General features: G+C 41.8%; 2 protein-coding genes across 4 annotated transcripts in view; both read left to right on the forward strand.

Moving 5' to 3' along the window:
* The window catches only part of LOC148776297 (uncharacterized), a 51,843-nt gene extending 46,867 nt beyond the window's left edge, over positions 1 to 4,976 (forward strand). The window contains exon 3 of the mRNA XM_088840469.1: positions 4,688 to 4,976. Within this exon, the coding sequence (XP_088696595.1) occupies positions 4,688 to 4,976 (289 nt within the window). The remainder of the gene's footprint in view (positions 1 to 4,687) is intronic.
* Positions 1 to 18,029, forward strand: part of CEP85L (centrosomal protein 85L) — a 209,058-nt gene that overhangs the window by 46,885 nt on the left and 144,144 nt on the right. The window contains exon 2 of one of the 3 annotated variants that reach the window (XM_088840583.1): positions 4,888 to 5,085. Coding sequence is in view for 2 of the 3 variants with exons in the window: in XM_088840584.1 (XP_088696710.1) it covers positions 17,275 to 17,347 (73 nt within the window). In the remaining variant the exon portion in view is untranslated. Of the gene's footprint in view, positions 1 to 4,887; positions 5,086 to 16,894; positions 17,348 to 18,029 lie in introns of those variants that run through there. The other 2 variants (XM_088840584.1, XM_055433469.2) reach the window with 2 other exon arrangements.

Consider the following 18,029-nt stretch of genomic DNA (forward strand, 5'->3'; position numbering starts at 1 on the left):
TTATTTATCTAACCTGAAGAAGCTGGCAAAGAGCAGATGGTATGTGTTGAGGGCAGTGGAGCATACAGGTTCTTTCCTCTTACCTAGCATACCTCTTCCTACTCTTCACATTTCTATCCCTGTCCTCTGTCTTTCCGCACAAAAAAAATACACTCCCTGAGACTTCAGGAGGGTCAGGAAACCACAGGCAGGCTTGTGTGATTAGAAAAGATTTTTCCTACGTCATGCTCATGTAAGAGAAAGCTTATAGATGGAAAGTTTAAAAATTATTTCAGTAATCAGCTCAGTTAAGAGTGACAAGCAGGGTTCTAAAAACATGGAGCTATTTTATCTATGATCCATTTTCCAGTAAGTGACTACCAAGATAGCTGGAGCACAAGAATAGGTAATGGCTTTGTTTTCCTAAGATGTAGTCATTGCAATTATTTTTAGATGAAAGATTCGGAGCCAGAAGCACAACTCATAATTATGTTGCTATGATTCTATAACCAGTTGTTTTGTGGAATTAATTCAACCATAACAACTTTAAAAGTCACCACATTTTCCAAAAAAATGTGCAGATAAAAACGGAAAATAAAATATTCCATGACACGAAGTGCCGTTTCCTGCCATTAGCTCACGTCTTTCTACTTTCGAAGCTTGCGTGGCCTCTTCCATAGGCCCTTTTCTAGTTCCCAGTTCTCACCCTCCTTGACCCATTACTGAAGCTCACTGACAGCCACTCCTGCAGGAAGCCCTCCTAAAGATCCCAGCCTGATGAACTACCCTTCTTCTGAACTCCTGCCTTAATTGTGGATGGTCTACAACTTTCCTTAGAACTCTTCCTTCTCTCCCTTGAATTTTTTTTAAAGATCTCATGACATGGACCATTTTTTTTTCTTTTTTTCTAAAGTCTTCATTGAATTAGCTACAATATTGCTTCCTTTTTCCATTTTTGGTTTTTTGGCCATGAGGCACCTTGGATCTTAGCTCCTGACCAGGGATCGAACCAGTGCCCCCTGCATTGGAAGGCAAAGTCTTAATCACTGGACCATCAGGAAAGGCCCTCTCCCTTGAATTTTAGTTTATTCTCAAATGTATATCATTATTTCCAAAGCTAGGTTTGTACCCTGTAACAATTTTACATGACGAAAACAATGTCAGAGATCAATATTATCAAAAATTTGGAAGAGAGGAAAGAAAACTGTTCATAATCTCATCATCTTAACACTAATCCTGTACTCATCATTTTGTGGTGCTTTTCCTAACCTTTTTTTCTCTGCTTACTCTTTCACTAATTTAATTGAATGGCAATGTAATTTCACATTTTGAATTTTTGCAACTAATGTTACACCACCACCATTTTGCTAATTGCTATAAGCCTTCATAAATATTCCTTTAAAGCCTGCATAATATTGACTACTGTTAAAATTTTAGGTTGTTAATTATAGTCCACAATTATACTGGGCTTCCCTGGTGGCTCAGTGGTAAAGAATCTGCCTGCCAATGTAGGAGATGCAGGCTCAATCTCCGGATCAGAAAGATCCCCTGAAGGAGGAAATGGCAACCCACTCCAGTATTCTTTCCTGGGAAATCCAGTGGTCAGAGAAACCTGGATGACTACAGTCCATGGGGTAACAAAAGGGTTAGATGCGACTTAGTGACTAAACAATTATGATACTGCAGTTGACATATTTATGCATGTAGTTTTTTCAGTGCGTGCATTTTTTGTGTATGTGCATGCATATTTTGATATTTTTTTCTTAGGATAGTATTCCAAAAGGAAGATTGCTGAACCAAAGAGTATGGTTATTTTTATGGTTTTAGAAACACATTGCCAAATTGGTTTCCGAAAGAGGGACCAATTTATATCACCAGAAGCAACTGAGAATACCAGTTTCTCCAAATTTTTATGAGAATTATTTCTTAATTACTTAGTCTTCATATAAACAAAAAAGGATGATATTGGTTCACTGTTTTAATTATTTACTGTGACTTTAAATATACTGAAAAGTTAGGAGAAAAATATTTATTCATGGCCCTGGTTTAACAAATCTTAGTACATTTCCATATTTTTACTAGTTCCATAAAAATATTATATACATGGAGGAAGTCTTTGCATACCCCTTTCCCAATTCTATGCCAACGCTCTGCGGAGACAGCTGGAATTGGATGTTTATCATTCCTTTGCATTTTCATTTCCATATCTTTTAATTGTTAAATCTTTGATTAGTAATGAAGTTAAACTCTTTCCTCAGTTCAGTTCAGTTCAGTTCAGTCGCTCAGTCGTGTCCGACTCTCCGCGACCCCATGAATCACAGCATGCCAGGCCTCCCTGTCCATCACCAACTCCCTGAGTACACTCAAACTCATGTCCACAGAGTCGGTGATGCCATCCAGCCATCTCATTCTCCGTCATCCCCTTCTCCTCCCGCCCCCAACCTTTCCCAGCATCAGAGTCTTTTCCAGTGAGTCAACTCGTCGCATGAGGTGGCCAAAGTATTGCAGTTTCAGCTTTAGCATCATTCCCTCCAATGAACATCCAGGATTGATCTCCTTTAGAATGGACTGGTTGGATCTCCTTGCAGTATAAGGGACTCTCAAGAGTCTTCTCCAACACCACAGTTCAAAAGCATCGATTCTTCGGCGATCAGCCTTCTTCACAGTCCAACTCTCACATCCATACATGACCACGGGAAAAACCATTGCCTTGACTAGACGGACCTTGGTTGGCAAAGTAATGTCTCTGCTTTTTAATATACTATCAAGGTTGGTCATAACTTTCCTTCCAAGGAGTAAGCGTCTTTTAATTTCATGGCTGCAATCAGCATCTGCAGTGATTTTGGAGCCCAAAAAAACAAAGTCTGACACTGTTTCCACTGTTTTTCCATCTATTTCCCATGAAGTGATGGGACCATGACATAGCAAATATGAAAGTACTCAGGTTCTAGAGTCATGTAGATCTGGCCTTAAATTCCTACTCTGTTTCTCGCTACCCACGTGTCCTTGGACCTCTCTGTGCCTTGGTTTACTGATAGAAAATGGAGATAAAATCATTCCTACAATTCTCTAGTCATTAAGTAGTGTCCGACTCTTTTCGACCCCATATACTGAATATAGCCTGCTAGGCTCCTCTGTCCATGGGATTCTCCAGGCAACAATACTGGACTCGGTTGCCATGCCCTTCTCCAGGGGATCTTCCTGACCCAGGGAACGAACACGGGTGTCCTGTGTCTCCTGCACTGGTAGATGGGTTCTCTACCAGTGTGCCACATGGGAAGCCCCAATTCTCTATGTTGCTATGAAAATTAAATGCTATGGTTCAGGTAAAATTCTTGGCACAGTGCTCAGCACTAAATACTACCTTTCATTATTACTCTAGTTTCTCTTTTGGATTGCTTGCTCCTTGTCCTTCATAAAAAGATTAGCTTACCTACAACGGTGAAACACTTTATCAAACATGATCCTATTTACTCCTCATGACAGCTTTATGAGATAGTATTGCAGTGATCCCTGCTGATAGATGAGGATACAGCCTGAAAGGTCCACATCCAGCAGAGAGTTGAGCTGTGTGTGTCTGAACTCGCGTCTCTGGTACTAGCACCTTGTATTGTGCATTTCTAGGCTGCAGCCCCATTACTTCTGAAAGTTAACAAGCTGTTTCATGATACAATAAGACTGGCCTGCGAGGTAGTTTTATCACAGTTCTTTAACTCAATTATTACAGATAGATTCCAGTTTCTTTCCCTATTTATAATTGTTTTCTTTTCCTTTAGTTTCTAAATATCCAATAGGAAATATTTCTTTTATAAAACTAGATATACTTTTAAGTGCAACAAAAATTGTTACCAGTTAGATAATATAATTATACTGTATTTACATTGTTAGAGATTTAAGATATCTATGTTTGATATTACTTTTTTCTGATTTTTAAAATTTTATTTAAAAAATAAGATAAAAGAAAAGATCTTAAGCAATTTCTGCACCCAACTTTCAGTCCATGAATGCATTAACCCTAAGTATTCTAACAAAAGTAACCCGTAATGATCCTGAGTAAACACTCATTAGCTGGAGTAAGATTAAATTAAAATTTCATGATTTATAAAAATTTAATTTAAAAAGAAAAACAATGTCTTAATAAAATGTATTTATAAACTATATTTCATGAAACCTTGGTTTTCATTGTTTTTTTTCAAGGCACAGGAAAAAAGTGCCATGGGTATAAATTACAATCTACTCCGGCGTGCATTAACTGGACACATTCATAAATATCAATTCTGTTTATATAAATCTTAAACTACAAGAACATTTTTTACAGTGACACTTTATGGTAGTCATATTTTTCTCAGGTTTAATATTTCACTCATTTTTTTCTTTGAACATTCTGATCTCTCATATCAAGTGACATTCTTCTTATATTTAAGAAAACCAGAAGAGGGGTAGGCGTTAATGAGGCAGTCATAGGCAACATGACAAAGCCCCCAGGTCATGGTAGATGGAGGGACCCTTAATGGCAGTTTGAGCAGCAAAAAGCATCTCAAGACTCAGGAATAGTGTGTTATGGACACAAGATCATACAAAGACTATTTACAGATCTAAATACTGAAGTATTTTTCAAACGACCAATATAGGTTCCATCAACCTAAATCCAGTGTTTGTTTTGGTTTTATTCCAATATAAGAATAATCTGGTCCTTTTTTTCTCCCAGAAACCACAGGATTCGGGTAAGTGGCAGTGTGGGTTACTGGGAGTCTATAAAAACCATCACTTTATACATGACCGTCTGCCCCTCACCTGGCAATTTGCCAATTCTCCCAGCTAGTCCTTGGAGCAATACTCTGGGTCTGGCCTTCTGCCAGTTTGTGACAAGGGATCAAGGCACGAGCTTCACTGTGGCTCTCTTTGCAGGTCTCGACCCTCAGCGGACCTTCTCCCGGAGCCGGCAGCCACCTCAGGAGAAAGCCACCTCGAAACTCTGGCAAAGTTTACCTCTTTAGCAGGCGAATGCCCATAGGAACCAAACATTCTAAGGAAATTCATCATAACCCCTGGATGAAAAGGTAACAGGAAAGCGACAGTGTCTGGTACCGGCTTCTCCTGTATCAGGTAGGTACTTACAGGGTGATAACTACCTCTGCCCTGAACACAGAGACGTACACACTCCTCTGCTAAAAACTCGTTTCCTCTAAGAAATGTTAAGCCGTCTGTCCAAAGAGATGGTTTGGGGATGAAAATTCCTTAAAAAAAAACATGATATGGTAAAACTCAAACTCAAACCCAGAGCAAAAGTGGTGTTGATCTTCTATGCTTCGATTTTCGAGCAGCAGCTTCAGGCAGCAGGCTCCGCGGGCGGGTGAATTCAGGGGCCGTTTTAGGGCAAGCTGGGTGGGATTAGATGTTCCAGTGTGCACTGTGCTCCTAAGCCCGCTGTGATCTGAAACTTAGCTCTTGGGACTGAGCCAGAACCAGACTGACATTCAAGGGTGAGCAAAGAAGGCAGCAGCCTTCAGGCAACCGCCGTGCAGAATTCTCTGGATAATGCCTTTGGCTCTGTCCTCTCCAGCGCGGGTCAGACGCTCCCAGTCCATCCCACTCCTTAGAGTCACTGTCGGTGCGTCCCGCTGAAATTGCACATCTTTTTAAGATTCTGAAAATAAATCCTATCACTGTCTTCTGGTCTCAGCTGAGAACAGTTATCTTTCAGTGGTTTTCACAGTATAAATAACTTGCCCAATTTTACTAAAGCTCTGTAACTTCATTAGGTTATCTGTAACGAAAAAAAATAAGTAGCTAATTATGTAACGACATGGAATACCCCATTTAGCAAAATGCCATATAAATTTATGTATATCATATATATCTTTTATAATTTATTTTGTCATCATCCATAATATATGTATTTAATACATATATTTTAATGTATTGGAAGGAGTGTAAATTTAATTTTAGATGCTTTGTTCCTTGTTAATTCATCTCAGATTCTCTGTGAGCACTTATGATGATGAATCTATTTGATGTTTGGGTGGCTCTTCTGTGCTTTCATTTGTAGTTTTGCAGTTCAGTAATTGGCAATTCAGGGTGCAAAAAACATTTTGTAAAAGGTCTCAATAAGTATAATAAAAGTACAAATTGGTTATTCTAGGTATTTAGAAACTTTTAAGTATTATTGAGTTGTAAGAAAAGTCTATAAGAAGTTATTCCTTCTGAATTCAGTTTTAGGTAGTATGTTAAAATAGATTCCCCCTAAATAACACTATAAAATATTAAATATGTTTAGAAATATATTGTCTATGGCTCAAAGTAGAGTAAAAAGTAGACCAATTTAAATGAATTAATTTTAATTCATTCCCTGGAGAAGGAAATGGCAACCCACTCCAGTATTCTTGCCTGGAAAATCCCATGGACTTAGGAGCTATTCATTAGTCTGGATATGTCCAAATATCAGGTGATCCCCATTTTTTTCAAGACACATTCAGAAATGTGTCCCAGGTTTGGGACAGCTTGATATGTTAAAATTTTGAGATATAAGTGAAATGATTAAATATCAACACATTATTGTTGCTTAACCATAACACAAAACATATTGCTGTTTCCACTTTCACATTCAACATATATTTATGATTACTAAAATGCAGTCATTATTGTACTACATTTTCAGTTCAGTTCAGTTCAGTCACTCAGTCGTGTCCGACTTTCCGCGACCCCATGAATCACAGCATGCCAGGCCTCCCTGTCCATCACCAACTCCCGGAGTTCACTCAAACTCATGTCCACAGAGTCGGTGATGCCATCCAGCCATCTCATTCTCGGTCGTCCCCTTCTCCTCCCGCCCCCAACCTTTCCCAGCATCAGAGTCTTTTCCAGTGAGTCAACTCGTCGCATGCGGTGGCCAAAGTATTGCAGTTTCAGCTTTAGCATCAGTCCTTCCAATGAACACCCAGGACTGATCTCCTTTAGAATGGACTGGCTGGATCTCCTTGCAGTACAAGGGACATCCATACATGACTGCGGGAAAAATCATAGCCTTGACTAGACAGAACTTTGTTGGCAAAGTAATGTCTCTGCTTTTTAATATACTATCAAGGTTGGTCATAACTTTCCTTCCAAGGAGTAAGCGTCTTTTAATTTCATGGCTGCAATCAGCATCTGCAGTGATTTTGGAGCCCCAAAAAATAAAGTCTGACACTGTTTCCACTGTTTTTCCATCTATTTCCCATGAAGTGATGGGACCAGATGCCATGATCTTTGTTTTCTGAATGTTGAGCTTTAAGCCAACCTTTTCACTCTCCTCTTTCACTTTCATCAAGAGGCTTTTGAGTTCCTCTTCACTTTCTGCCATAAGGGTAGTGTCATCTGCATATCTGAGATTATTGATATTTCTCCCAGCAATCTTGATTCCAGCTTGTGCTTCTTCCAGCCCAGCATTCCTCATGATGTACTCTGCATATAAGTTAAATAAGCAAGGTGACAATATACAGCCTTGACGCACTCCTTTTCCTATTTGGAACCAGTCTATTGTTCCATGTCCAGTTCTAACTGTTGCTTCCTGACCTGCATACAGGTTTCTCAAGAGGCAGGTCAGGTGGTCTGATATGCCCATCTCTTTCAGAATGTTCCACAGTTTATTGTGATCCGCACAGTCAAAGGCTTTGGCATAGTCAATAAAGCAGAAATAGATGTTTTTCTGGAATTCTCTTGCTTTTTCCATGATCCAGCGGATGTTGACAATTTGATCTCTGGTGCCTCTGCCTTTTCTAAAACCTGCTTGAACATCTGGGAGTTCATGGTTCACATATTACTGAAGCCTGGCTTGGAGGATTTTGAGCATGACTTTACTAGCGTGAGAGATGAGTGCAATTGTGCGGTAGTTTGAGCATTCTTTGGCATTGCCTTTCTTTGGGATTGGAATGAAGACTGACCTTTTCCAGTCCTGTGGCCATTGCTGAGTTTTCCAAATTTGCTGGCATATTGAGTGTACCTGTTTTAAAATTATCTATTTAAAAAAAATACTGGCTCCAGAGTTCACAGATTGAATTTACATCAAGCTAGATGACTTCTCCAATCAGTATGCTGTTCATCAAAATAAGTAAGAGTGTTCCATAATATTAGGGACTTGTAAGGACTGCAGCACAGAGCGACTCCATCTTTTCTGAGACATAATTTGGGCTTAAAAACCCCCAAAGAGACCTCACCTTATAGATATCTATGTATGTTTATATAACAGAAAATTAAAAAGCTACAAGGCATTATAGTGAAGTAAGTCAAACTTTTACACCTAGCCCTACTTTTTCCTGCTCTACTTAGATATTCAACAAATATTAATATTTACTAAATGAGTAAGTAATGAACATTTATGTACTATCCTCTTTTGGTTTTTAATATGTATTATTTTTATAATCAGAAAAAAATAACAAAGAACTTAGTTCCCCCATAAATCCAGAAACTATAGGTAGACTTTTCTTTTGTTTTCTGACTATAATACTTGTTAAAATTCCATTGACATTTTAGCCAAAGTGTCCATTCTTTAAATTAACCCAGATCATTCTAGGGATTGTTTTAGTGATATTAGCTTTATTTACAGTTCCAGAGATCCCTACACCCTCCCATTGTGTAAGAAAAATAGGAAAATTCTTTGGAATGAAAACTTACCAAATTTAATAGAGCTATTGAATTGAATACTACCTACCACCTAGAAGTAACAAAACTACCGTGAAAACTGTCTTAATGTTTTAAAATTATTTGAGTGGTGAAGCTGTAACCTATGAACTACTCTTAATTAATTAATTAAATCCTGTGGACTTCAGTGAACTCAATAAGCTGCCCAAGTCTATAGTCTGCTTCTGGAAGCACTTTGGATAGTGGTAAACTTGTTTGATTGCGATAGCCGCCGCCAGGACCAGCCAAGGCAGGACGATTGAGGACTTTGTCCAGTGAGTTTCATGTGTGCCCAAGTGGCATTCTGAGTGCACTCAAACCTGTTGTTCATCTCAATCTTGTCTTCCTCTGCATTTATCAATATCATTGGAGTCAGTTCACACTGCTCTGTGATGCCTTTCTGCTTACTCATTCTTGGTTGACAGCACTCAGAAACATTTTCATCAGGCTCCAAGAACCCCCACTTTACTATTTAAATAGGTACATAGACGAAAACCCAACTCCTTTATGTCTTTATCTTCACAAGTTGTTTCAGTTGGGTTCTCTGGGAAGCAGATGCTAAAATGGAGTTAGGAATGCAAGGCGTTTATTGGAGATAACACCTGCAAAAGATAAGAGGCAGGAAATAGGACTGGAAAGGAAAGACTCAAACCGCAGTGCATATCTGATGGGGTCTCAGTCAATCCGATGGGGAGCTAGAGAACAAAGGCTGATGATTGGAAGGGTTCTGCACTGGAAAGACTGGCATGCCCCAGTATCTCAGACATGCTTGGTCATTGGCTAGGGCTCTCCAGGAACAAAGAGGCCTCCACTCAAAAGCTGAGGCAGACTCCTCATGTGTTAGCAGCTTGTGGACTGACCATCCTTATGGATGAACATCAAGGTCTTTCTTGAAGGGAAATCAGAGGGAAGCAACTCTAGTGCTGCTTCATCAGTTGAATTTCTCTACTGTCTCACCTCTGTAATCTTAAACTCCACATGCTACCTGTTCACTCTAACACCCTATTTTCCACTGTTTACCCCCTTATTCTCATTATATCTGCTCTTTGCTTTTGTGTGAAACTTTCACTCCCCTACTCCCTCCACCTTCTCTAAACATTTCTCCCTCTCTTGAATTCACTGCTTTCTCCAGGTAGGCTAGACCCTGTTCCTCATCACTTCATCCATTCTCCAGCCAAAATCCTTAAATTCTCTGCCCCTTTTCCCTTAGTGCCCACAATGCAAAACCATGTTTATCCATCTGCCTTCTTTATTCCTATACTTAAGCTGATGGCCACAGCTAAAGAAAATCATGCAATAATACAGATTAATGTCACATAGTTTCCAGTCTTGGCTGAACCCTAAACACTATACAGAAATCCTATAATTAGATTCTTCCTTCCCATATGGCACCTGAAGAAAAAATCTTATAATTTTTGTTTTGCAAACATGAAAACAAACATGATGGGGAAAAGTTCCTTAGGGTAGATCTGAATTCTGCCTTTACTGCTTGTGCGAACTTGTTTAACTTCTCCAGGTCTTTTTCCCTCCATCTTTAAAATGGAGCTATTATTAGCTGCTGATGACATTGTTTTCAGGATTACATAAACTACTTAACCAGTTTAGTGAAAATTCTCAAATCATTGAGAGTACAGACCCTAAGGATTTTCCCCCCACTAACTGACCAACTGTACTCTACCGAAAACCCTTCTTTCCACTACGTACATCCCAATCCAATTTCATAGCATTTGGACATTTTAAGTTATTAAACCAGTCCTCTTCTCCATTGGTTTAGCTTAGGGAGGAAACTGTGTGTGCCTTTAGTGAAGGCATGATCAGCTTTCTTGAACTCCACAATTTCCTCCTTCCACTTAACATTCAGTGTCTGAAAAGGAAGACACAGAAAGAAGAATTTGTGTCTTCATACACTGTCAAGGTTGCTGTCCTGCTTTCATTGTAAATGACCTTGAATCTTCTCTATAGGCTCAGTATGACTGGGTAGTGACTGTAATAATTTCCACTGACAAAGAGGTCAGTTATAAGCAGTTCAAGTAAACACTGATGGTCCCTTGAAGACTAAACTTTATCTTTTGGCTTAATTTAATCCTTTCCAGTCTCACCTCCCACCCAAAGGACCACTCCATTATTCAAGTGATCCATATCTTACCTACTTTCTCATTAGTCATAGCAACCCAACTCTGGAGCCAAAGGTATAGGTAAGATTCATTTTCTGTTGTTGTTCAGTTGCTCAGTCGTGTCCAACTCTTTGTGACCCCATGGACTGCAGTATCCCAGGTTTCCCTGTCTTCATCATCTCTTGGAGCTTGTTCAAACTCGTGTCCATTGAGTCGGTGATGCCATCCAACCATCTTGTCCTCAGTCATCCCCTTCTCCTCCTGTATTCAATCTTTCTCAGCATCAGGGTCTTTTCTAATGAGTCAGTTCTTCACATCAGGTGGTGAAAGCATTGGACCTTCATCTTTAGCATCAGTTCTTCCAATGAATATTTAGGATTGATTTCCTTTAGGATTGACGGGTTTGATCTCTTTGCAGTCTGAGGGACTCTCAAGAGTCTTCTCCATTTTTCTGTATCTCTAAGGAATGAAGGACTTGAGATGAGGTGTCCTCACCTTCTTGGCCTGGCTACACAACTCAGCCACCTCTCCCTAATCTTCCTTTTGCTATTTTGGTAGTATTGGACAGAGACAGGAAACCCAGTAGATGAGTAAACATCCACATGGGAAGTTCAGGGAATCAGAGCCTAGAATGAAGTCTTCTATGAACTTGGACCCAAAGAATTTGGTAAGTGTTTTTCAGAAGTACATCATTTTACCATAACCTGAAATAATTAGTAACCCCAAAGAGTCAGGAAAAGCTATCAATCAGTACTTTACAGTGTTCTGATATATCATTCTGATACAAAGTATTATCTATAACTAATCTCATTGTACTCATCAATGCTATTGTTTTCTTGGTGAGGTATATCAGAACTCCATTTCTAGATTGTATATCTGTGTCGCTAATATACGGTGCGTACGTGCATTGTTCTAAGCACGCTACAAGTATTGACTCATTTAATACCCACAAATGTCCTATTAGGTAGTTACTATTGTCATCCACAAATTAAAGATAAGGAAACTGATCCACAGACAGGTTAATTAACCTATATCTCTTATATTCACTTTTGTATTGTTGTTGTTGAGTCCTAAGTCATGTCCGACTCTTTGTGACCCCATGGACTGCAGATACCAGACTCCTCTGTTCTCCACTATCTCCTGGAGTTTGCTCAAATTCATGTCCATTGAGTTGGTGTTGATATCTAACCATTTCATCCTTTGTCATCCCCTTCTCTTCCTGCCTTCAATCTTTCCCAGCATCAGGGTCTTTTCCAATGAGTTAGCTCTTCACATCAGGTGGCCAAAGTATTGGAGTTTCAGCTTGAGTATCAGTCCTTTGTATAGCTGAATGTATCTGCTAGGAATCCAACTGCAATTTTCAAACCCATCATCAAGTGAAAAAGTTTCTGAGTTTTCTTTTTTTCATTATTTTAAATGATTATTGGAGATTACAACAACTCATAATAAATCTAGTAACTTGTCATTTTTGTGATCGGGAAGAAGTTATATATCATAGACCTTGTTACACCTTTGATACACCAGAAGTATCTGTTTCTTGGAATTTTTCAGACTTCATCCACAAAGTTCCTATCAAGTAGCAACTGTTCTTTAGGAACTCTTTCAATTGTTATTGGTTGGTTTAATTTTTCGACATTTTGTTGGTTTTGATATTTTATATTTTTGTAAACATTACACTCTCTTGAGGTTGCCCATATTGTGTACCATATGTTTTCCTCATTTCATTTTATTTTTTTGTTTTCCTCATTTTAAAATATCACATATCCATTGTTACATCACTTCTCTGTCCACTGGTTGTTTGCTTAATATGAAAAATTTATATAAGAAAAATACATGTAAGATAGTTGAAACTTAATGAGTTTAGAGATTTATACCCAAAGAATTTAAGATTTATGAATGCAACATATTTTTATTTTCAAATAATGTCTTTTTAATGCAATATGTCAAATGAGGAGTTTAATACAGATCTGACAGTAAATTTTTAGTACTATTTTCCTCTTTTTAAAGTCCTCTCTCAAAACATTAAATATGCAAATTTCACCTAAGCAACTGTATATATACACACACAAGCATATACAGTCACCATTTTCATTACTTGTACTATCTCTACTAAGAAAAATAACTAAAATATTGAAGTTCAATAATAAATGTTTTGGGCTTCCCAGGTGACTCAGTGGTAAAGAATCCACCTTCCAGTGCAGGAGACGCTGGAGATGTGGATTTGCTCCCTGAGTTGGGAAGATCCCTTGGAGGAGGAAATGGCAACCCACTGAAGTATTCTTGCTGGGATTATCCCATGGAGGAGCCTGGAGGGCTACAGTTCATTGCATTGCAAAGAGCAGGACACGACTAAGCAAGCAAGCAAATAATGTCAGAATGTGTATTAATAGGATTCTCCTTATGGTCTTTACATACTGTCACAATGAAACAAAAACATGCTGGTTTATAACATCGGCCTTGGTAATGCTTAGGTACTCCTCAATCTCTCAATCTTGTCCTATGATTAATTTTAATCATTCTGAGAACCATGGATACTGGGTGTATCAAAGATGTGGCTGCTGCTGCTGCTGCTAAGTCACTTCAGTCGTGTCCGACTCTGTGTGACCCCATAGACGGAAGCCCACCAGGCTCCCCCATCCCTGGGATTCTCCAGGCAAGAACACCGGAGTGGGTTGCCATTTCCTTCTCCAATGTGTGAAAGTGAAAAGTGAAAGTGAAGTCGTTCAGTCGTGTCTGACTCTTAGCGACCCCACGGACTGCAGCCTACCAGGCTCAACCATCCATGGGATTTTCTAGGCAAGAGTACTGGAGTGGCTTGCCATTGCCTTCTCCAAAAGATGTGGCTGGAAATCTCAATTCAGTATATGGTTGACCCCTGAAAAACCTGGTTTGAACTGTGTGGTATGGCTTATACATAGATTTTTTTTTTCAATAGTAAATATTCCAGTACTACAGAATCCTTGGTTGGTTGAATTCTTGGATGCCAAAACGTGGATACTGAGGAGTTGGGGATGAGGATTCAGGGCGACTGTATTTTATACTTGGAAATGCCTACAGTGCAGAGGGTAGGTGCCCCCTAACCCCTGTGTTGCTTAAGGATCAACTGTATGTTCATAATGTGTATGATATTTTTAAAATTATGGTTACAATTTACTTCATATACATAATATTTTTAGTATTTCAGTTATTTTAATTGCATTAGCTCTCTCTCTATCCTCTCAAGTTTAATTAGTAGGAACACAAAAAATTTATCCTTGGTGGTGCCAACTGCCAAAATAGCAACATGTTTAAGTATTGAAATATTTTACATAGTCTCAACTTCACACTTTTTTTGGTGTATGTAGTAGGATGCCTTTCAATTTGATAAAAACATAGAAGAACTCAGTAAATTATTTTTTAAAAATACTGCTTAGAATTGAGTGGAAGTTGGCAGAATTTTAGAATAACAGTAAGTATATATTAACTCACAAAGGACTGAGATATATTTGTAATAGTTCATACATGTCTTGCTGCTGCTGCTAAGTCACTTCAGTCGTGTCTAACTCTGTGCAACCCCATAGACGGCAGCCTATCAGGCTCCCCCGTCCCTAGGATTCTCCAGGCAAGAACACTGGAGGGTTGCCATTTCCTTCTCCAATGTCTTAGATTTGTATAAAAAAAGTTTGGTATTTAATAAATGCTGTACCTAATATGAGAATATAGTAACTATACATCATGAAAAAAAGGAATACTTTCATATAATTCTATAGCTTCTGATAATTCATGTTAGAATTTACTTTTTTAGGTTTCTTTTTGAATCTATACTATTCAAGTGTCATATTACATGGGTTAATGCTCATTTAAATCATAGATAGGAAACAATTGCATTATTTTTTTCATATTTCTATCACGTTCTAGCCTTAGAAACAGTTGACCCTTGATCAGTTGTTCAGGATTTGGAAAAACAAGTGGAACTCTACCTGTGGGAGACTAAATGTAAAACTGCAATCAGATACATTACAAAACACCTAGATGTAATTTAACCTCTAAAAGTTTTAGACAGAAAAAGGAAGAGAATTCCAGAAAAGCATCTACTTCTGTTTTATTGACTATGATAAAGCCTTTGTGTAGGTCACAACAAACTGTGGAAAATTCTTAAAGAAACGGGAATACCAGACCACCTTACCTGGCTCCTGAGAAATCTGTATGCAGGTCAAGAATCACCATTTAGAGCTAGCTGGACATGGAACAACAGACTGGTTCCAAATTGGAAAAGAAGTACATTAAGGCTGTATATTGTCACCTTGCTCATTTAACTTATATGCAGAGTATATCATGTGAAATGCCAGGCTGGATGAAGCCCAAGCTGGAATCAAGATTGTCAGGAGAAACATCAATAACCTCAGATATGCAGATGACACCACCCTTATGGCAGAAAGTGAAGAGGAACTAAAGAACCTCTTGATGAAAGTGAAAGAGGAGAGTGAAGAAGTTGGCTTAAAACTCAACATTCAAAAAACAAAGATTATGGCATCTGATCCCACCGCTTCATGGCAAATAGATGGGGAAACAACGGAAACAGTGAGACTTTATTTTCTTGGGCTCCCAAATCATTGCAGATGGTGACTGCAACCATGAAATTACAAGATGTTTGCTCCTTTGAAGAAAAGCTATGACCAACCTAGACAGCATATTAAAAAGCAGAGACATTACTGACAAGGATCTGTCTAGTTAAAGCTATGGTTTTTCCAGTAGTCATGTATGGATGTGAGAGTTGGACCATAAGAAGACTGAGCATTGAAGAATTGGTGGTTTTGAACTGTGGTTTTGGAGAAGACTCTTGAGAGTCCCTTGGTCTGCAAGGAGATCAAACCAGTCCATTCTAAAGGAAATCAGTCCTGAGTATTCATTAGAAGGACTAATGCTGAAGCTCCAATACTTTGGCCACCTGATGCGAAGAGCTGAATCATTAGAAAAGACCCTGACACTGGGAAAGATTGAAGGCAGGAGAAGAGCGTGACAGAGGATGAGACAGGAGGATGACATCACCGACTCAATGGACATGAGTTTGAGCAAGCTCTGGAAGATGGTGAAAGACAGGGAAGCCTGGCGTGCTGCAGTCCATGGAGTCACAAAGAGTTGGATGCGACTGAGAGACTGAACTAACTGAACTGAATACAAACATGAGGCCTTTGTTAGCAAACATCCAGAACAGGAAAAAGCATCACTGTAGCCAAAGCTTGTTAAGGGTTAGCAACTTACTTTTCGGTTTACAGGATTCATCAGCCAGGTCCAGAGCTCACTTCCTTCTACAGTGCTCAACCAGTATTTATTAAATGCACTATTTTAAGGGCTATAAATATTGACAATGAAAAGGAAGATTTAAAGAGGATGCTGCACCTTTTTGTCCTTCCACAGGATACCTGACCTTGCACTCTGGGTTCAGGTGAAGGGTGGAATCTGACCAGGCAGAGGAGGAACATGAAGGTGTAGTTGCCCTCCCATTACATATTTTGATGTCATTTTGACTCCTGATTGCTTATCTGAAACACTGAGCTAGTAGATTAAAATTGACAGCCCCTCCCTGAACCCCCTGGTACTTATTTACCTCGGGTCTTTTCTCCTGCTTTTTTTCTGCACTCGTCTCCGTGTTGTAGATATTTTGGTACCCTCTCCCCGCCTCGGTTGTAAATTGAGGAAAGTGACCTCTTTACTATCCTCCACAATGATCAATAAACGATGCTTATAGAATGCATGATGACAGCTTTAATTCCAACCCCGAATGGAGACGAAGTCCCTCAACCCTCTTTTATCACAACCAGTCTTGATGTGAAGGCAGGTCTTCCATGCCTTTTTCTGAAAGGTGCCCCGGAGGGCCTGAGGGATTAACCAACGGAGCGGGGAACCTCAAGACAAGTCCCTGACCCAAGTTCCACCCTTTCCTCACCGCACCGAGCGCTGGGATGGGAAAAGAGGGATACAGCAAGTATGACGGACTGACTGCTCTCCATCTGCGGAGCAAAGGGGCTTGGGGTAGCCACCTGGAATGGCCCGCAGGCCCCGCCCCGCGCCGCGCACGCCATTTGTAAGCGCACTAAGCCCCGCCCCTCCTCGCCCCGCCCCTCCAGGCCCCGCCCCTGCCCGGCCCCGCCCCTGCCCGGCTCCGGCTCCGGCTCCGGCTCGGGCTCCGGGAGCGGAGGGGGTGGAGAGAAGCCGCAGCTGCAACTTCGTCTGGAGCCTCGCAGCCTGGGCTCGGCTGGGGACCGGGCCGCCGTCCCCACGGAGCCGTCGCTTCCCTGGCCCGGGCCTCAGCACAGCTGGGCTGACCATGGCAGCCGCCGCCGCCGCCGCGGCGAATCCGGCCCCGGCGCCCCCTTCCCGTCGCTGAGCGGCCGTTGCTCAGCCCAGCCGCCCGCCCCGCCTCGCGGGTGCGCCGCAGCCCAGGCTCCGCACAAGTTTCCGCCGCCGAAGCAGCGGAAGGCGAAGGCGGCGGAGGACGGGCGTGGGGAATCGGGCGCCCCCGGCCCACTCAGCACGCCCGCCCGCCATGTGGGGGCGCTTCCTGGCCGCTGAGGCCGGCGGCCGGGACAGCCCCGGCGAAGCCCGCAGCTTCCCCGTGGGTAGGTAACGGGACAGGCCGCCGGCCGGGGTGGGGGTCGCTGCCGACCGCGGCGCCCTGGGGACCCCGCCGCCGCCGCCGCCGCTCCCCTCCCGCCTCCGGCCTGGCTTCCCCCTAGCCGCGCGCCCGCCCTCCCCCCAGCCGGGTTTCCTCCCGGCTGCCGACACGCAGCCGGGCGGGCTGACATCTGGCTGCCCGCCTCCCCGGCGGATCCGTCCGGCATCGCGGCGCGCCGGCCCGGCCGGCTGCGTGTCCAGCCGCTCCTCATCGGGCCTCAGCGCCGGCTCCCCCACTTACGGCTCGCTTGGGCCTCCTCGGATTGGGCTTTGTTGTGCGTCCGCCTCCCTTTTTTCTCGGGTGGGGTGTGGGGACGTGGGTAACGGGGCTCCCGGAGATCCGGGCGGGAAGGTCGCTGCGACCGTGCTGCAGCGGCGGCGGCGCGGCGCGCTCCGGGGGCGCCGGGATCTGCTGCAGCCGCGCCCGCAGACCCTGCTGGCGGGCGCGTTTGGGGGTGGGAGGCGGCTGCTGGGGATGTCTGGACTGCTGGTGCCCGCCCAGGGGTCCATCTCCTCACTGAAACCTGGTCACCGCCCAGCAGTTCTCTCTGGAGGACACGTCCTGCCAAAGCCAATCGATCTTTGAGCAAGAGGGGGTGTTAATCCGTTTGCCTGCTCCTGCCCTTT

The sequence above is a fragment of the Moschus berezovskii genome, chromosome 10, assembly GCF_049115385.1.
Source record: "Moschus berezovskii isolate FMDL1 chromosome 10, NW_MosBer_1.0, whole genome shotgun sequence".
Lineage (NCBI taxonomy): Eukaryota > Metazoa > Chordata > Mammalia > Artiodactyla > Moschidae > Moschus > Moschus berezovskii.